At 42.9% G+C, this 21,353-nt stretch overlaps 1 protein-coding gene across 3 annotated transcripts in view; it reads right to left on the bottom strand.

Moving 5' to 3' along the window:
• LOC148027553 (uncharacterized) overlaps window positions 1–21,353 on the bottom strand; it is a 44,804-nt gene that overhangs the window by 14,445 nt on the left and 9,006 nt on the right. For 2 of the 3 annotated variants that reach the window (XM_087689287.1, XM_087689286.1), the window contains exons 2-3: window positions 6,642–7,285; window positions 5,006–5,034 (exon numbers count right to left, since the gene is read on the bottom strand). In XM_087689287.1, the coding sequence (XP_087545413.1) occupies window positions 5,006–5,034; window positions 6,642–7,260 (648 nt within the window). In that variant the 5' untranslated portion in view covers window positions 7,261–7,285. Of the gene's footprint in view, window positions 1–5,005; window positions 5,035–6,641; window positions 7,286–12,180; window positions 12,386–21,353 lie in introns of those variants that run through there. The other variant, XM_087689285.1, reaches the window with a different exon arrangement.

Below are 21,353 nucleotides of genomic sequence, written 5' to 3'. Positions count from 1 at the left end.
AAATTTTCAGAAGCACTAAACCTTGTGCTACAGCACTCCACAACTGATTACAGCTGTTCCAAGGACAAATACATCACATTACATGAGAAGTCCCAAATTTTAGCTGCAATTTCTGTTGTACAGGCACCCACGGGCACAAAATTTGACACACACGGTCAAAAGCCCCAAAATTTTTGTGCTCAAAGCATCAACCATACATCTACACTGTCTCTGACATGCATAGAATAGGCCAATTTTGCCAAAATAGAGCAATTTCAGCAAAACCCCCAAATTTTTCTAGGTGCTAGATGTCTAAATTGCATGGAATTAAACCCGCATGTACATAAAATGACCAAATGGCATACAAATTTCGCCCAAACAGCAAAAGCCCCAAATTGCATGGGGTCCAATGTGCATCAATGTCGATAAATTGGGTAAATTTCAGCCCAAATCTTACATGTACATGAAAAGCCCCAAATGTCGGAGGCAAAATGTCACAGATTCCTACAATTTCTGAGACAAATATCACTGTTGTGTCTTGCTCGCATCAAATCTAGACAAATCCCCAAATTTCTCAGGTCCGGTGTACACAAATTCCAGTGAAATTGAAAAAATTTCACTAAAATGTGAAAAGCCCCAAAATTCCCAGCCAAATGTACATTAATTTGCAATTTCTAAGTCAGATTGTCCAGTTCTACATTAAAGCCCCCAAATTTGGGAAAAGCCCCAATTTTTCCAGGCCAAATTTGCACAGATCTGGAAACTGTGCTTCGACGCATGAACGTCATCGAAGGAAAGGGGGTAAAAGAAAAGATTTGGGGAAAATTTTTGATTTATTTTTTTTTAACTTGTCGTGGGATTCGTTGACCCACTGGCCGGTCGCATCAGTCACGCGACACAGCCAATCGCTTGTCTCATCATGTGCCTACAGACCTAGTCCGCCTCCGCCTGCCCGCTTCGTCGCTCCCACGCTAGGCGTTGGTCACTAGCCTGGTCGCCCATCAGCATGTCGCAGCCCGCCGTCCGCTTGATCACGTCAACCTATCTCCAGCATCGCCTGCTCACCTAGCTGTCACAACTATTCAACAGGCCACCAACTATCGAATCTGCGCTCGCTTACCAAGCCATTGCCTGCTCTTCAACCCACCAACTCTCCGCTTGGCAGTCGCCTGCTCACCCAACTCACACCTGACTACACCTTGAGAAGCGTGCACTCCTAAGCTGTCTCGAGAAGCGTGCACTCCTTGCATACTCTGATACCAGTTTGATGGAGCCAGACTGAACTAAGAGTGAACACGATAGATAACACACACAGAGAGTAGAGAGCAGTAGAAAGGAGCGTGAGCACAACACCTTTGATGTTCAGTACAAAAGACTAGTGTGTACCTCTTTAGGTTTTAGATAGATATATATGAAAGTACAAATGTGCTAAGGGTGTGTTCACACCCGTGCACATATAAAAGGCACGATGGCCCTTTATTCCCAAAAACCCTACCTAGAGTGTCTAGGACCTGTGGTGCGAAAGAATTCTTTGTTCAACCTATCTCTAGCTTGTGTCCAAAAAGATGCCCTCGCATGGTAATTAAACTCTAATTTGGCCTCCTTCATAGCATCTATTTCCACTTTGGCTGCACACATCCTCTCTGCCAACCTACATCCTGGTTGCCTTTCCTCCTCCCTTTGAAGTGCTGCCAATGAGGCTCTAGCAAGCCTCTCTCTCTCTAAGAGACCTTCTCTCTTGCTCCTAGACTTCTCCTTAAGAAAGGATCTCACCTCTTGCAAAATCTCATCCAAGTCTCTAGCTGCCCTACCCACTAAAAATGATTTGGCCCTCCAAATCCTAGTAATATCCTCATTCCTTGTCATAATACAAGTCTAAAGGAATTCTAATGCGCGTAGTTGTTCCTATGGCTCCTTGCTTTGTAGACTCCTTTGGTGTGCTAAAGCTGACCCTGAAGCACCCTTTCCAATGGGTTTACCTTTGTAACTCTCACTAGAGTGCCTACAACTATATCATGTCTTTCAATGCATGCATCAGTGGTCGGTCACCTGCCAAGCGACACACTAGAGACAACGCTTCCAAAGGCCGCCACTGTATCTCTAATGTCGAGCTTTGCGTCAGGATCGAACCTGATCTATGGGATAGTGTCAGCCGTGGGAGCTATGGGGGCTTCACTGGTGTCCCCAAAGGCAGAGGGTGGACTGGCTACTGTCATATGGATCAAGTTTTCTCCTTCTGGCTTTTGTGTGAGATCTTGTGATACTGAATTTTTGGTGCTCTGCTGATCTTGTGGTAAATCTTGTTGTGAGGGAATGAGTGATAAGAAAAGGGCAGCCATTGCTTGGAACAGTGCTGCTAGGCAGGGGGAGTAGAGGCCATGGGTTTAGCAAAGCAGGTAATCTTCTCTCTACATGTAGACCCAAAATCCTACCTGTAGCAAATAATTTTGGGAAGCTGAGATGGCACCATGGTTGGTGGGGAAGCGACCGCCTTGCTTCTGAATCCTGACAGGCAATCCCTCTGCTTCTGTTCAAACATGAAATTTTGACTCCCGCCATTTTGCACTAACCTTGGAGAGCTGAGGCAACACCTGTGTCAAACCTTACACCACCTGTTATGTCCACATCAAGTCAAGCAAGGTAGATGGAGAGGCAGAATGGACCAATGGGCGAGGCTGTCCCAGTGTGATCACGACCTACAGAAGTGCAGTCCAGGGGCACCGTCCCAGTGTGACCAACGTGACAGGAACAGGAGCAGGTCACAACTTAAATTGTTCTAAATTTGCTAGGGATTGAGCCTGCAAATGAAGGGATATTTCAGCTGACAAATCGTAAAACACAACAGAACCTGACCACCCTCAATAAACTCTAATACACAATGGCAATGGTTGTCGGAATGATGCATCAACTCCGCATTGCTTTTGAAATGACGAACTTAGGTTGGCTTCACTATTTTTTTGGCATAGAGATTATACAAGATGAGCATAGGATTTATCATTCTTAGTATGGAAGTATTGTATGCAAATACTTTCTAACTTATGGCATGACAGCGTGTACTCATGCTTCCACTCTCGTAGATCTAACAAGCAAGCTCATCCTTGACATGATTTAGAGCTGATTTATACTACCTGGATACCAACTTTTGGTTGGGTCCTCCTTTACAGGCCAACCCTAGACAAGACATTTCCTTTTCAATCAGCATTTTTAGTCAATTCTCTAACTTCATCATTTTAATCATTGGCAAGCCAGCATGCAAGAGTTTCACTACCTCAAAGAGGTAACACATCTCTTCAATCTTGGCATTTAATACCACAAAGACACAACTCTATAGGGCTACTCACATTTAGGATGGACCAATGACGTATAACACCAAACACTCACATGGACTCCACACTCAATTTAGGTTTCTACCATTTGCCCAACTAGAAAGGTCCCACATTCACAACATCTTTAGCAAAGCCAGAGTATTAGGCTTGTTACGATGCAACATGGGACCTTTTGTACCTATGTCAGCTTCTTCAAGAGCTAGGCATGCAAAGGAGCACTCCACAATCATCCACTTCAACAGTCACAATGCCATTAATCTAGCCTGAAACACAAGTTTACATCGAGGAGCAAGCACGTTGGGATTCATACCACCTTATTTGTGATGAGCAGATCGACCTTGCACACTTATAATGGAGTATGTCCCTACACAAGATAAATGTAGGGGATGTCTTTGTGGAGATATGATAGGGTTTGCAAAAGAAAACATTTAGCGTATGATCACAACTAAAACACAAAAATTAAACAGAAATACAAAAACACAGATAGAGGAGGAGAGCTCTAAAGTGAATGCATAAATGTTGTAAAGTGTATAAGATGTTCAAGGGCGAGCTATCCAACAGAATGGCTCTCATGGGAGCAAGCTGCGGGAGTAGTCAAAGTGTGACATCCACCAGACAGTGGAGACAAATCCAGAGTGTTGTAACCACCATTAAGAGCTGAGATGAGGCTGAAAGTGCAAGGGCAGCAAGCTGGAAACCAGAATACAGCAGTCTCTAGGGCTAGAACTGGTATATGCAGCCATGTAACAACCCAAAGATGATGGCACCTAATCACCAAAGGCTGTAGGAAGCTGGGTGACAATAGAGAAAGGTAAAGGCGACACTAACTGGACCTGCATTGCAGTAAATGCAAGCTACAGCATGCACTGGAAGTGGCTGGACAGCAGGGCGGCCAGCTCAAATTGTAAATGCATCTGTCAGGAGGGGCAAAAACTGATCACCAACAGCTGGAATCGGGAGGAGCGGCAGTGGACAGGGCACCTGGGGCTGTTGATGACATGGCAGCAATCGTGATGGGCTGACAGCCACTGGAGGGAGAGCTGATGGCTGAAACCTATAAAACAAGGGATAAGGCTGAGTGGTGGGTAGCCTGTCTATTTATAGATTAGTGGATCCTCCCAAATTAGAGTTTGGCTTATGGGACACAAACACTCTCTAGGATCATGCACCATTTAATGAAACTTTGGGCAACTTACATGGTTTGGGGCTGTTTTAAAGAGCTAATCAGTTTGTAATACATTTTTTAGCTCAACAGCCTTCACCAAGGATTACCTATCAGCATCCTTGAAGATCTTCTGCATAGAGTGCTATTCGGGATATTTTGACCTTTCAATGTTTGGGCGTTTTTGCAACATTTTGGCCCAGAACTGATCTGACCAGACTTAGGTCAGCTGGATTCCTGCTGGCCACCCACTTTCCTAGGTGCTTGCTTCTTTTTGTCAGCATGACATATTCTGTACCTTCTACACCATCCACATCTGATAAATCAGAAGAACAAGACACAAGGATAAAAGTGGCAATCCTTGAGTTTTCCAGAAGTTAAGATGTTGCATTTTCCTGTTTACTGATTTGCAAAGATAAACATACATGACACCACATTTATATAAAACCTTCTTCCACTCACCAGATTGTAAAATAGTAATACAATCTATTTCTAAAATCTGAAACTTTATTATGGGAGGTCAATAAATGTAGCATACCGCTCCATCGTACCATCCCGTCTCCTCATCTGCCACAAAGCCATGAAGATTACCAACAGATCAAACCGATTTGCACTAAAAACTTTACAGATACTAACTATGCTCTCAAGACTCATCATACAGACAATGTCATTTACCATCAAAGGAAACAACCACAAAATTCTATTTGATTGGACAGTACACAAGCTTAAAATAGAAACTGAAACTCTTCAACAAGTACACAACCGGATGTTAATTCCAAGCACGAAAGAAATGTTAGGAACTGTTCCCACCAACTCATAATCATAGATATAAATGTGTCCTGATTAAAAGAAGAATAATAAGATTTAGAATGACAAGGAGATCAAGAAGGCCAAGAAAGCCAAGAAGAACTGAATTTTCCACAATTGAAAACGAGATGGTAAAAGGTTAAGTGGTTGCTCGAAAGAGAATGAAGAGATGAGCCTTTTTGCCTATGGATTGTTCCTTGCAGCAAGCTATTCTCTCCCTAGGTTGGCAACTGGCTGCTAGAGAATTTTAAGATGTACTCACACATTGGACAAAATGATTTCCTTTTTCCCAGATAGAAACTATCCTTCTATTAGTGGGGAGAGTCACTCATATATAAAGTGGTGGCTTATGAGAACTGAATAATGTCATATAACCTGGCTATGGTACTCTACTGTGTAAGAAGGGCCACATGACCAAGTTTCCCAGAAAGCCTATCAACGCATGCCACTAGGGCATTCCTCTGCAGATGGCAGGTAGACTCCCCCCGTGGAATGATATAACTAAAGAAGATGATACAGATGTATGAGTGTTCATGGAGCTAGTTGAGTAAATGTAGGGTCTAATGTTTTAATTCCTCTCCTGATTACAACACTTTGACCTTGCATCTGAGTTCTGGGTGAGGAGGCCTTTTTCATTGTGCATCTTTAGACCAAGTGCTGACATGATTGTTGAAGAGGACAGGTTGCCTCACCCTTTCTTCAACAAAGTCGGAAGGCCTCTAATTTAGGCATATAGAAATTGACCTCCTCTGATGATGGCTCCTTTAAACCAATCTCAAAGCCCCTCCCTCAATCTGTAACAACTCTCCTCCAATCTCCAGAGTGAAAGCTTCTTCCATGGCTTCTTACCTCTGCAGCTCCCAAAAATCTTTTGTTAACACATAAATTTTATGATCCTGACCACTTACTACACAGCTGCCTCTAAATCCTCACCTTCGACAAACAACCACCAAAAAGTCAAGGTCCCAGTACTCACTTTGTCTCTCTCAGCTTGTGTTCCATGCAGTAGTCTTTAATGACTAGAAAGATAGTACAAGCATGATGAGCTTTTGACTGCCAGATGAATGGGCCATGGTCAGAACAGATAACTCCCATCATTTTAAAAAGTAACAGAGTGAACAATATGTCTGAGCTCAAGCCTTGTCAACTTGGAAAGGCTACAGGATAGCAATACATAGAAACTACATAAACAGTTTTGCACTCGAAAAACTCACTCAGACCAAGTTTTGAAAAGGTGTGCTGCTAGTAAAATCTTCGTGTTAAGTTGAGAGTAAACCCTAATAAGCAATCAGAAATCTAACAAGAAGCATTGCCAGAACAAATAAACTCAAAATTTGACTGTGCAGCTACAAGAGAGAGAACTGTACATTCAACAGTTGCACTAAATAGACGATTTCCCACATAAGCCCAACCAAGGTACATCCTCAGAGCTGCTAATGTAGCAGCTAATAAGCCCCCACAAAGTGCTCCAATGCCACATTTGACAAACTCTTCTTCAGGGTTCAAATTCCAAGCCATGACAGGCCATCCCAGTAACAGAGCCACAGCACCACCCATGGCCGAAAGTTTGAAACAATATGCTGTAAGATCCTCAGCTGCCCATGAGAAAAGCACCGAGTTTAAAAGATTTTGGTATTCATTGACTGGCTGCTGGTCTGAAGGCACAGGAGAACCATTCCCCGAACTACTATTCGCAAAAGGTGATCCAAAACAAAACATATTGTCTCCACTGTCAGATGATTTTCTTCCCTTCCGAATCTTTGCCTGTACATGTAAGAACCTTAGACACCTTGATGTCCCAATAGTCCGATACCTTTGTGCAAAGCATCCTAAACTAAGAGCACTGTCTTCACGGCTAAAAAGTGCTGTTCTCTTACAGTATTCCAGTGTGCTACGACTTATAAATTCTGCAGGATTATGTTTCACAGCTCTCTTCATTGTACTGGCATACATCCAGGATTCACAAGAAGCATGTATAGTTGCCATACCAGTCAGCCAATGCCTGGGAAACCTGCATGATTCAGCATAGCTATTATAGAAACAATCGTATTCTCTTGAAACTCAACTCCACGTATTTTGTCAGTGGCATCCAAACATGATACAAAAGAAGAGGGTGAGAAACTAATTACATGTCTCTTTTAACTTTATATTTTAGTACTCATGACAGAAAGGGCAGAAAGTAAAGGAAACAGCAAGGAGATTCAATAGCAGCAGCCAGACATACACATATCAGAGAAGTTTTAAAAAAAGATGACTGAAAATTATGATGAGACTTCAAATGCCAAGTTTTTCTTTTAAAATGACAGAAAAAGCCAATAGCATGGTAGATTGTAGTGCATCAGCAGAAAAGAAGCCTAAATCATTGCACGGGAGGACAAACCTAGAACAAACAAGGAGAGTTAAGTTGATAGCAGCATAGGAAGTGGAAGTCTCTTACCTAAAACAAGGACAAAATACATGTACCTGTAATGTGAGAGGATGAGTTCTGAGAAGTATTCCACCTATCACAGTGCAACTTCCATACCCTAAGACAGTGTGTCATTGAGCTGGAACACTGCAACCTGTTAGCCTTAGCCTTGGCCAACATCTCAAGGTCAACTCTTTGTCATCCCGTGCACTTGGAATGCAATTTTGTTGTACATGTATCCCATCTACTTTTATGGGATACATCAGCTACATTTAGCTTTCTTAACGATTGTGCACTTTAGAGAAGAGGGCAACCTTGACTCTCCTGCAATCCAACCTAATCATGTAGCGCAATATTTTATTCACCTTCACATCCATGTGCATGTTTCTTCTAACATACAGCTTTACGAAACCTACGACTTAAACCATGACGAATTATAGTCCATGTTCTGTCATGTGCACCTGCTCCACTATGTTGCACATTGACAACTGTTTTCTAGTGCTGCCTATACTATCAAAACAAGATACTATAAGCATGTTGTGAGTCCATAGTCCCAAGATGGTAAGCTACATAAAGGTTCTATACACACTGGAAAGCCTTGTTCTAGTTCTTCTAGTGTATAAGCTACATAAAGGTTCTATACACACTGGAAAGCCTTGTTCTAGTTCTTCTAGTGTATAAGCTTCCTAAAGGAAGTTCAGCTAATGGCATCAGGTAAAAGAATGGTGATTGCTCTTGTTAAGAGGCATGGAAACAGAGGTACAAAGAACAGCATGGGAGAGGAAAAGGAGGGAAGAATGGCAGAGATAAATGAATGAAACAAACAGGAACCCCATGTGTGCAAAATATCAAATGGATGAGTGAGGTGTGTATGCATGCAGCCTATGAACAGATGGGAGGAAGATAACTGGCCAACCTGATCTAAAGGCATAAATAATGGCTGACCTGACAAAATGCTAATGACTACTCCAATCCAAAATGGTCTTGATGACAATTCTCAGTCAAAAGTGGGTGCAGCAATGGAAGCGTGTCAAACTGTTGTAATAGACGGCACAACACAAGAAAAGAGAGACTATAAAGAAAGAACTTAGAAGAATTCTCAGGAAATGGAATCCATACACCAATACATGAGACAGCCGGATACAATAGCGAGTCACGAGCTAAGTGGGCACTGGCACCAGCTCCCTCTCTCCAACACGACTTGCAAGTAACAAAGTATGCTGACCATGTATCCAAGGAAGAGGCAATAAATAGGCTAAAATGGACCAATAACCTAGATCAGGTCAGCCAGCTGAAAATGCCTAAAATAATCAAGTCCGCCAGCTGTAGACCAAATAGGTCAAGTGCTAGATAAGAAATGCACTGATAAAATAATGTGCCCAGCCCCTAACAGATGCACAAACTCGCACATGAGTTAACTAATCTGCTAACGCCCTCTCTCAAATCAGTGGTCAGCTAGTAAAATACCATATACAATGATAATAACTCATCATAGTACAGACAACCATGGCCATTAGAATAGGACCATGAATGCCCAAAGCAATGGGTGATCAGCCACCACCAAGGTGCAGGCTGCCCACCATTCAATCAATCCTGGTCTTGCTGACTTCAGCCATCAGCCCTCTTCCACAAGTTGTCTAGCCCTGAGCAACTACTGCTACGTGGTCTGCAGCTATTGCCCAACCTCCCATTGCTATCGAGGATCAGCTGCCATCATCTTCAAGCAATTACATTGCTATGTTTAGCCCTAGAGACTATTGCGTTCTGGTTTCCAGCTTGCTGCCCTTCCATTTCCAGCATTCACCTAATCTGCATTTGCATCTACAACAAGTCATTTTTGTGTTTGTAGCACTTTTCTTCATCAGCCTCTGCTTCGACTAATGGTTATTGCACTCCGGATCCATCTCCAATGGACAACACACATCGACACCTCCCTTAGCCCACACACATGAGAGCCACTGCTGTTGGACATGTCTACCCTTGAGCATTCTATACATTCTCTCAATCATTTAGAGTATTGATTCATTCACTTCAGATTTCTCTTTCTTCTTTGTTTGTGTTTCGATTTTTGCACTTTAAGTTTTGCGTTTAGGGTTTGTGTTTATTGTGTTATTTTCTGAGTTACTATGTTTCAGTCGTGTTCGTACATTCTATGTTTTCTCTGTGCAAACCCTAGCATGTCTTCACATGGTATTAGAATCAATGCTCTTTTAAAGAGTATCCTGTGGCTATCATGGAGAGTTTGGTTTTATGCGAGATACACGAATGACACATGCTGATTCACAATGGCTCAAAACCGCTCCATCTTTGAGTCCTTTGATGCTTTCTCAAGCTACTCCTTCAATGGAGGCCATGATGAGACATTATGGTCTTGATTTAGAGAAAACACTCCTACTAACCTTTCTTATAGGGATCGCTCATCAAGACCCAACTCTTTTGTTGGGAATAAAGGCTCATTGTGCCTTTTATAGTGTTCGGGTGTGAACGCACCCTTACACTCTTTTACTTTATATATTATCAAAACCTAAAAAGTGGTACACTCATTGTTGTACCAAACATCCATTGTGTCGTGCTCACACTCCTCTCTACTGCTCTCTACTCTCTGTGCAATATCTGACGCTCTCACCCTCAACTCACTCACTCCAAATCCATCAAGCTCCAACAAATAGGTATCAAAGCCAGTTGCACGCATCAAGCCGCAGGATAGGCGAGCATTTGACACTGACACGTGGTTGGCAGGCAACAGATTGTCAGGGCGAGCAAACTCATGCAATCATAAGTGTCGCAAGCAGGCTCGACATGCAGGGGCACACAACAAGAAGCATGCGGCAAGTTGCAAACACCGCAGGGGCACATGGCAAGTAGCAGGCGATAGGCCGCAGCCCACGCGGCACTTTCCATGGTAGTCAACAGGACACAGGTACACCGGCAGGCAATAGGACAGTCCGGTGATAGGTTGCAGGCCACACGTCTGATTTGACGGGTCCTGGTCAACGCCAGGACAGACCCGTCATGCCTTCTTTTCCTTTTCAAAATTTTCTCCTTAAATTTTGCAATTATTTTACCGGGCGTTCGCATGCACAGCATATTTGCCCTACAAATTTTGGGGCTTCTCACATTTTAGTGGTATTTCTTCAATTTCACTGAAATTTGTGCAGTCTGAACCCAAGAAAATTGGGGCTTTTGCAAAATCCCTTCAATGTGTGCAACAAATGTTTGGTATATGCACTTCGGTACGTGTATTGATGCAATCTGAATGGATTACCCACTAAGAATTTGGGGCTTTTGATCAAAATTGTCAAATTCGTGCCCAAGAACGCCTTTTTGAGCAGAAATTGCAATGAAATTTTGGGGATTTCATTTGTAACTAGTGGATTGGTCTCTAAAATGTGTCAATAATTGCTTAAGGAGTGCAGCAATAGACACCTTTTAATTCTGAAAATCTATTTGCAGATCTGAAATTTCTGCAATCTCGGAATTCTTTCATTGTTAGTTGGTACTTTTGTGTACCGTGGTTACTTGTGTCACATTTAGTCTCGCCTTTGGTGATTGGTTAGTCAATTGGGGACTACAAATTATGGCTGGAAACAATGATAGCAATAATCTTTTGCACATTAAGAAGCTTAAGGGTGCACATAATTTTGCAATTTGGCAAAAACAATGCTACAATGTCTTGGTGCAGAAGAAACATGTAAAGCCCGTCAAAACAAAGGGAATCAAACCAGCAAACATGGAACAAAACGAGTGGGATGACTTGGACGAGCTTGCTCGCTCTACCATTGATCTCTCAGTGTACAACTTGCTCTTTAACATTGAGAAGCTGAATTCAGCATATGCAATGTGGCAAAGGCTTGAAGAATTGTATGCTCAAAAAAGTGTAGCCAACAAGGTTTATTGGCTGAAAAATTTAATGAGCTTTCGCATAAAAGAAGGTACAGCCATGTCTGTACATTTAAATGAGTTTAACTCAATTTTCAGCCAGCTGATTGCTTTGGATTTCCATATTGATAAAGAGTTCAAGGCTACTTTCTTGCTATGCACTTTGCCTAAAAGTTGAGATACTTTCAAGATAGCTTTCAGTGATTCAAATACTCAGCTGTTATACTCTAATGTGGAGAGTTCTATGCTGATGGAAGAACTCAATAGGCTAAAAAACTCAACAAACAAGTCTTCTAATGCATTGCACACTACATGCAGATTTAAGCACAAGGGCAGTTCTAAAAATAGAGCACGCAACAAGTCTCGTGGAAAAAATGTGGAGTGCCATCATTGCGGCAAAAAAGGGCACTACGGAAGATCGTATACGACGTACCATCGATGCAACACTTGAAGCCCAATCCATCCACAAAGAAACAAAGATAAGTAAAAGAAACTTCAAATTTTGTACTTTCAATGGATCTTGTGATGGAAAGACTGTACTTGCTTTTATCAGTCAATTTGATGATTACTTCCATGAAGAAACATATGCTGAGAAAGACAAAATTAAATGTGTAACTAACCATTTATTTGATCGAGCATCCTTATGGTCGACAGTGATCCGCAAGAGCATTGATTGCCTTACTACCTGGGAGACTTTCCAAAAGAAGTTTTTGTAGAATTTCCTTCCTCCTCAGTTCCATGAAAAAGCCATAAAGCAATGGGAGTGATACCTTATATCCTTTGCATGTATCTAGTGTGCGTCACTTTGTAGTCACCATAACTGAGTAGCCAAGTGTTTCTTTGTGGTATAGCTAGTTGGGACACATGAGTCAATTTAGAATGAAAGTGCTCTCTCGCTTGGGTTATTTACAATCTTTGAGGTATGCTGATTTTTAACAGTGTGATCATTGTATTTATGGTAAACATGTTCAAACGTCACATAAAAAATCTCTCTCTAAAGTCTTCACCCTTAGAGTTGGTACATTCACATGCACTCACTGAAAATCAAACCAACAAGACATTAAAATGCCTTCGCTCTAACAATGGTTGGGAATATGTGTCCAATGCCTTTTAGGACTTTTGTGACAGCAAAGGGATTGAAAGGGAGCTTACTACCCCTCATAATCCACCCCAAAATGGTGTTGCAGAGCATATAAACAGAACCATTCAAGACAAGGTTCGTACAATGCTATCACATGCTGCTTTATCCCATGGATTTTGAGCAGAGGCTGTTATGACAACCATACACTTGATTAATCGGTCACCAAACACATCTTTGGGGGGGTTGGGGGGGGGGGGGGGGAAGGGGGGGGAGTCCCTCAAGAAGAGTGGTCGAGCAAGCCACCTTCATATGCTCACTTAAGAGTATTTGGCTGCGAGGTATTTGTGCACATTCACAAGGAAGAAAGCAGCAAACTTGAGCCAAAGTCCTGTAAATATATTTTCCTAGGATATGGTAATGAAGGTGAGATGGGGCATTGATTATGGAATCCCAAGAAAAGAAAAGTAATACACAGCAATGATGTTATCTTCTGGGAAGATCGCATGCACAAACAGCCCAAAAGAACAAAGGAGGTCAGAAGGGTTGTATTCCACAAAGATGTACCAATAGGACAGCAAAGAATGCCCGTTAGACAGCAGCAAATACTTGCTGAAAATGTCCTTGAAAATGCAAGGAATGATGCTGAAAATGATCAGCAGGATCTTGCCCATGATGTCCCACAAATTCAGCAAGAACATGTGCCTTTGGAGGAACAACCTGAACCAGCCGTGAAGCACACTGAATCTGCACAACAACAAGCTGTTAATGCAGATTTACAGGCTGAACAGCCAGCAAATCTTGACCATTGGGTCCGTAGGTCGACCAAAGTGTAAAAACAACCAAATAGGTTCATTCCTAGTGTAAACTTTGTGGCTGATTATGTCATGTTAACAGATTGTGGTGAGCCATCATGCTTCTACAAAGCAATGGACAAACAGAATAGTAAGAAATGGCACAAAGCAATGCTATCAGAGATGGAATTCCTCATGAAGAATGGAACTTGGGATTTGGTGCATTTGACAAAAGGACAAAAAGTGCTACCCTGCAAATGGGTTTACAAAATGAAAGTTGCTTCTGGTTCTTTGCTAAAGTACAAGGCACGCTTGGTTGCTAAAGGGTACAAGCAAGAACATGGAATTGATTTTGATGAAATCTTTTCTCCTGTAGTCAAAATGACTACTTTGCGAACCATCTTGGGCTTGGTTATATCTGCAGACATGAAACTTATATAGATGGATGTAAAAACTGCTTTCTTACATGGCAATTTGCATGAGGAGATCTATATGCAGCAGCCTGAAGGTTTTACTACAGAGGAAAAAGAGCACATGGTATGTAAACTCAACAAGAGTTTGTAGGGGCTGAAGTAGGCACCACAAGAATGGTATCACAAATTTGATACATTCATGCAATCTCAGGAATTTCATCGTTCTCAAGCTGATGGCAACCTTATTCTCTTGGTTTTGTATGTGGATGACATGCTAATTGCATGCAAATATGTTCATGCCTTGGACTCATTGAACAAGAGTTTACACAATAGCTTTAATATGAAGGATCTTGGTAAGGCCAATCACATTCTTGGCATGCGTATACTCAGAGACAGATCGAAGGGTCTTTTTTATCTGTCACAACAGGAGTATGTCACTAAAGTTTTGCAGCGCTTCAATATGGAGGGGAGGGAATCCATTAGTGTACCATTGTCTCCATATGTGAAACTTAGTGCAGATGGCAGCCCTACATCAGATGATGGAAAGGCTAAAATGGCCAAGATATCCTATGCTTTAGTTGTTGGTAGCTTGATATATACTATAGTTGCTACACGTTCTGACATTGCATTTGCGGTGGGAGTGGTTAGCAAATATATGGCATATCTTGGCAAAAAGCATTGGGAAGTAGTGAAGGGTATCATGAGATGCCTTAAGGGCACAAAGGATTTGTGTATCTGCTTTGGTAAGCAGAAGTCATCTGTTGTTGGGTTCACAGATGCAGACTATGCTGGTCATCTTGACTGCAAGAAGTCTACTTTAGGACATGTGTTCATGTTCACAGGTGGAGCAGTCTCTTGGATATCTAGGTTGCAAAAGTGTGTTGCATTGTCTACTACAAAGGCAAAATATGTGGCTACCACTGAGGCATGCAAAGGGGCTTTATGGCTTTCACGTCTTATAAGAGAGCTTGGTATTACAAAGGTTCCTATCCTCCACTGTGACAGTCAAAGTGCTATTATGCTAGCACGGAATCCTAACTTTTACGCAAAGATAAAGCACATACAGGTGAAGTATCACTTTATCAGGGATGTACTTGACAGCAAGGGCATTGAGCTTATCAAGGTACATACAAATGATAACCCTACAGACCTTCTCACGAAAGGTCTTCCAACCGAGCGGTTTGGCCATTGCCGCCAAATGATGGGGGTTGGATAGTATATATATCTTTTAGCTTTGTACATGCATAGACTTAGCTAATTCTTTTCTCTACCTTCAAGCATGTTGCCTTTAGATGGGAGATTGTTGGGAATAAAGGCTCACTGTGCCTTTTACAATATTCGAATGTGAACGCACCCTTACACTCTTATACTTTATATACTATTAAAACCTAAAAATAACTTTCCCATGCAAGTGGAGGAAAGGCTAAATAGGGCTGAAGGGAGAGGGAAATCTCATTTTTTCATTTTGGGAGCTGTTGGAAAGAGGTGTTGGATTGTTGCTGCCAGTTTTTGGGGCCAATTCCTAGCCATTGGAGACCATTTTGGTGATGGAGATTGCATATTCTTGACCTTGGGAAGCTGACAATTGCTGCTGATGCACTTTCTCCTGAAGATCACAGTCTCTGATGCTCCTATTATTGTTGGTGCATCCGTTGGGGCTGGTACAACAGGGCAGCAACTGATTTTGATCAGTTCTTCGCGACAAATCTCAAAATTTTCTCTCTCTACAGCATTCTCTCATCTCCTTCAGCCTATGCTCAGGCATTCGGAGAAGATCTCAGCCATTTTTGGTGGGCTGATCTGTAATTTCTGCAGTAAACCCTAATTTACAGCAGAAATTAGGGTTTAGTAGCGACCTTGGGATCCATGCCAGAGATTGAAGGCTCAAGGGACTGAAATCAGCAGCTGATAATTGAAGATTATCAAGGGATTTCAGGAGCCAGTCCATCCCAAATCGATTTGGGGCAGCATTTGGCCAGCCAAGGGTCAAATTGGAGAAGAAGTCCTGGGTGAAACAAGGGGCAAATGACCTAAAAGGCTTGCTGGACATTTATGACAGCAAGAGCAATTGGTTAGCAGGAGGAGATTGAAGAATCTCAAGTTGTACTCCTTCCAATTGAATGAAAGCTAAAGAAATACCGCAAGGGGCGCCAGTTTTGGAGCCAACAGGGAGTCTACTGTCCAAGAATGTTATGGTAAAGTGTGTATTTCATTTTATGTGCATTTATTTATTGCTGTAATTAACTCTTAAATCAGGTTATCGCCACCCATTCCAAGAAGGAAGGCTGGTTTCAAGAGTGATCACCTCTCAATTGAAGAAAGACTATCCACTCACGACAACCAAAAGTTCAAACTCTTCACAATTAAGCCCAATGGCAAGTTCATACAATCCATTTTTGTGTAAGTCTAATTTTGTCTATACTGCTCCTTTTGTTATGCAAGAATTAATTGTAAGGCACCATGGAGACCCAGGTTGGTACCGGTATGGATTTGAAGAAAACTCTATATTCAAATATGTTCCACGAGGTAATCCTTCATTCTTTATTTCACTTGAGTACGGGTTTAGAGCTTCCCCTTCACCTTCACATTTTCCGCCCTTCACTCCTACTTTCACTTCAAAGTTAGATTCCTCTTCTTTTCTAGACCCTTACTTTAGACCTACAATGGGTTATCCACTCTTAACGCACATTGTCTTTGATGCACATCAAGGTTTTAGGCCATCACTAAATACTCAAAGGTATAGTACTCTGCACATTGGTACATCGTTAGTGAGAATAGTACTCTGCACATTGGCACATTGGTACTCAGAGGTATAGTACTCTGCACATTGGTACACCCAATACATCACAAAACAATACAAGCTAACCTATCCACTCACGGTGTCGATAACGAGGAAAAATAGGTGATGAGGTATCCATGTGATGAAGAAGGATGGTGGTGTGGTAACAACAGCAGCCGGTGGAAACAGCTTACGATCCGTGCAAGTGGTGCTCTGCACAATGAGATGCAAAGTACGCTATATGCTGAAGAATGCTCATGCAGCAGGTGCCACTTGGACAGTGTCCCTCGTGGGAAAATTGTTCGCTTACCCAAGCGCCCTAGTACAAGGATGATGTAATTATGCAATGCAAAGGGTAAGGTACAACCGGGGAAAAAAGCCGATGGCGAAGACAAAGTGCTGAAGCCTGTAGAATACCAAGAAGGATAGGAACCCCCTCTCAACCTGGATGTAGATGCTAAAGAAGGAAAATGAGCCTGATGTCGGTCTTCATATGGTGCCGAGAACCATAAGGAATGAAAGAAGATAAAGTGGATGAAGTGGATAAAGCACCCCGCTAGAAGAGCAAGGTAGAAGTCACCGCCATGATAGCATCGAGAGAGATGTTGCACGATCCGCCTTCGGAGGGAAAACCTCCATGTTGAAAGAAGAGCAAGCACTCCTAAGATGATGAAACCATGAAAGGAACAGTGCGCATCCCCACGTCTCTAGCCCAGGGAGGACCAAAGCAATCTGCAAGTTAGCCCTACACTAAAAGACAAAACCCTGCAAAAGAGATGAGAATCTGCAAACACATAGGTTAGTGGTGAGATGCTCCAAAGCAAAACAAAACAAAGAGAAAATCTAACTCAAAATATGTAACGTGCCCGCCCCTCAAATTGCGGGACATGTCTTAGCAATCCATCGAGAGATCAATCTAGAAGACGCCGCCCGGCACTCCCAAGGAATGACACGGGTTTTGCCAACTAGGGTCTCTCGAGTCTGCCTCGCAACGGAACTTATCCGGCCGTTCCCACTAGGATCGACCTGAAGTCCGGGCTCCTAGTAGTCGACTCTTTCTAACAGCCTTCTAGCGTCAGTCTACAACTGCTCCACTTTGCGCAGATGCAACTGGACCAAAGCAGACTCATACCGCACTTGGTTCAAAGAGAATGGGAAACGCTCGACCTCTCTGCCCGTAGGGCATAGTCCCATTCCGGTCCCCTAAAACGGTATGAATCACGATTCTAACCAACATTGTCTAAGGTTATCGTCCGACTTTCCCTAACATTTCTCATTAACATTTCCTTTGAGGAAAGCTCTCGGCTAACCGAGACCACCCTTCCGTAGAATAGACCCATCGGGGTCACATCCACCACGCTTTCCTCGGGGGTTGTTTTACTTATCTAATTACCTACATCACATTATGTTTAACATTAAAAAACAGCTTCATTAATTAACCCGTTAATCACAAGTTCCTTTACGTAATTTAGGGCAGGGACACAAAGACAAGATAAAACAATATCAAACAGTTCCTTAACTTATCTTCATGTTAATGTTTGTCTCCCACCCATACAAGAGAATTAAGTGTCCCTTTCTGCCTCCGCACAAATAATCCTTCTGTATCCCGAAATACATCAAGTATCATGCCCGAAGGCTATCCCAGCAATCTATAGGATTGCTGCTCCAAATTCCGCCCTAGACTAGTACACGGGGCTCGAGATCCCATCTCGAGTCACGTCGGCCTCTTGTGCGGGATCCGAAGGCAAGGAATTTACAGCCAGAGCCTCCCCTGGCACCCAAGCGTCCTCCTGCTCCAAGCAGCACCCATGGAGAGACCTCTCGCGGCAGATTAGGTCCATATACCCGGCGCGGCTAACAACCCCCTTGGATAGGGCCAGACAGACAGTCGGAGGTAATTGATCCCGCCTCTCCCTCCAGGCTTTTAACATGAAGCATTAAGTGTTTTGCCTTGAATTAGTTCCTTGAGCAAAAAAGTTCAAACAATGTACCTAAGTGTACAATCACGATCATTTCGAAGGCCGTTTGTACAACCAACTGCTAAGGTGTGATTCATTTTTCTCGGATGCTCCCAGCATCCAATCCTGGATCGTTCGTGACTTGGCAAGATCCCAATAATCTCAAACAAGATCATGCAAGCAAATATTCTTGGTAAGTTAACTTATTTTGACTTGCTCTTCCCCTTGGGTTTTACCTTATGGTATCTTAACCCTAACTCAAAGCATTAACTGGTCAACCAAGGCAACGCACAAGCCTTATTCGCAACCCAACCAAGGGCCTATTATTCTTCCAGTTCTTTACTCATCTCCCTCTAACCAAGTTCAGTTAATACACTTGGCAACGCAAGACTTTTCATCTAGGCCTTCAAGATACAGTCTAGATGCATGCGTCCCTTCCATCTCTCTTAGTGCGGTACTATGCAGAATTTTCCAATCAGACTCATCTTACTCGCACTTGGGATTCTTAATGTATTAATACAATCCGTGATCTTTAACTCTTTTCACATTTAGTCAATGAGTAATTAACCCTAATATACAGGTACTTATATGGCCTAAGTTTCCCTACATCAGTACAAACGCATCATAAGAATAGAAACTATCATTTCATGTGTTTAGTTTAATCACGGATGCAAACCATGAGTCTTACCAACTAACCCCACACTAAACTAGATGAAAATCCGTCATTTTATGTAAACTATTATGGAAACTTATCATTTCATGTGGCATAAACCTATGCGAAATTCATTATTCTATCATTTCACGCGAGCTTTCCAAGTAATGTTTGCAACTCGAGTATAACACTCAATGCATAAGATGATCGCAATAATCCCCTAAGGCATGCCCATCCCTCATGTGTTTTCTTTATGAAATTGATATAATCTAAAATCTTGAATGGTGGTATTGTACAACTCCTATGGCAAGCTATGCGCAACATTAATGAGTCTACAGATTTTAAGTGTAATGATATAAACATCTAGAGAAAACAAGAGTTTGAGGAACCTGGACTTGATTCGCAGGAGTAGGGGCATAGTTGATGCTTGCCTCACCGTCTGCATCTCTCGTGTCTCTGGCTCCACTTATGATTGAGACTCGTCGCAATACTCGGCTTTGGTGCCATTGTGGAGAACTCCGCCAAGATCTTCTTCTTCTTCAACTCCACCCTTTCTCAACCTCCCTCTCTCTCTCTCTCTCCAAAATGCAACAGGGCCTTTGACTAATCACATCTCTCTCTCTCTCCCTCTCAATCTTCTTCTTCTTCTTCTTCTTCTTCTTCTTCTCTTCTCTTCTTCTCCTTCTCTCTCTCTCCCTCTTCTTCTTCTTCTCTTCTCCTCTCTCTTCCTCTTCTTCTTATTCTTCTTCTTCTTCTTCTCTTCTTCTCCTTCTCTCTCTCTCCCTTCTCTCTTCTCTCCCTCTCTCTCTCTCCCTCTCCCTCTCCCTTAGCGCTGATCAACGGGGGGGGGGGGGCGGGCTGCGGTTGATCACTAGGGAGGAGGGGGGAGTCTCCCTTATAAGGTGGAGGGGGGGGGGAAGACGGCTGTCCGCCACCACCCACCTCGGGGCTGCATGCCCCCCCACTCATTACTCTCTCTCTCTCTCTCTCTCTCTCTCTCTCTCTCTCTCTCTCCCCCCGCCATGCAGTCGGCAGGGGGAGAGAGAGGGAGAGTAAAAAAATTTGTGTAATTTTTTAAAAATTCTAGGGGGGGGGGGGGGGGAAGATATTACAAAATAAATGCAATGAATGTGTATGTGTGTGAGTAAATGCAGCGGAAGACAAAAAAATGGAAAAACTAAGGATAATGAATCCTATGGGCCCGACTCTAAGAGTGCGAAAAATGAATGCTAGACTAACCTAGGGTATCCAAAAGGACCAAGAGGCATGCGAGTCGAAGAAGGTGGCTACCATCGCATATGTCCAGTAGCAGGGCTCTGCCAAGGAAATGCCTGACAAGGTGGAGAGGAAGGTGAGATGGATGCATAAAGTGCAACAGGATCGGAACCTGCAGACCAATCAGTCAGTCCCTCAAGGGTAGTGAAAGAGATGGGTTGCTGAGGTTCTACTCGAGCCACATGTCCAGCAGCAACAACTAGTGCTGAAGGAGCAGATGAAGCAGAAGCGGAAGGCATAGCCCCACTGGACTGTGCAGTCACATTGGTCTGCTGAGGCTTTTTAGATGGAAGACCTTAGGCCTTGGAGCAACACTCCTCGTCCACATGGCCTATCTCTGACAATGTGTGCAAAACCGGTTTTTCTTAGGGAGTTGCTGCGAGATAGATCTAGATTCTTTAGTTCCATCTGAGGAAGAGGAGTCACCCTTTGATTGGCTTGCCTTTGCATCTAGCGAGTTCTTGCCACTAGTGGTTGTCCCTCTCGAAGAAGAGGCAACCAACCCCCTCTGCTCTGAATAAGGCTGTGATGAGGATTTTTTGTGGACTTGATCATACAGCCTCGCGTAACGCAAGAACTGGCACTCAAACTCATAGAAGGTTAGCAATCTAGGTTGGGAGATGATATGTTGAATGAAATTGAAGTACTTGTTGGGCAACTTATTCAAGAAGAATGTAACCTGATCATCATCTGACTTTGGAGAGCCAATAGTAGCGAACTCTGCAAGTAGCCGCCTATATTCAACCAGCTTGACTTTCAGATCATCCCCTTTCTTAATAGAGAACTCTTGAAGCTCAAAGTCGAGATTGATGCACCAAGTACGATCACGAGCCGCATAGTGGTC

Source organism: Lygodium microphyllum, chromosome 12, assembly GCF_053477565.2.
Source record: "Lygodium microphyllum isolate KBCC chromosome 12, Lygodium_microphyllum_v1.1.10, whole genome shotgun sequence".
NCBI lineage: Eukaryota > Viridiplantae > Streptophyta > Polypodiopsida > Schizaeales > Lygodiaceae > Lygodium > Lygodium microphyllum.
This window is presented reverse-complemented; position numbering and strand designations above follow the sequence as displayed.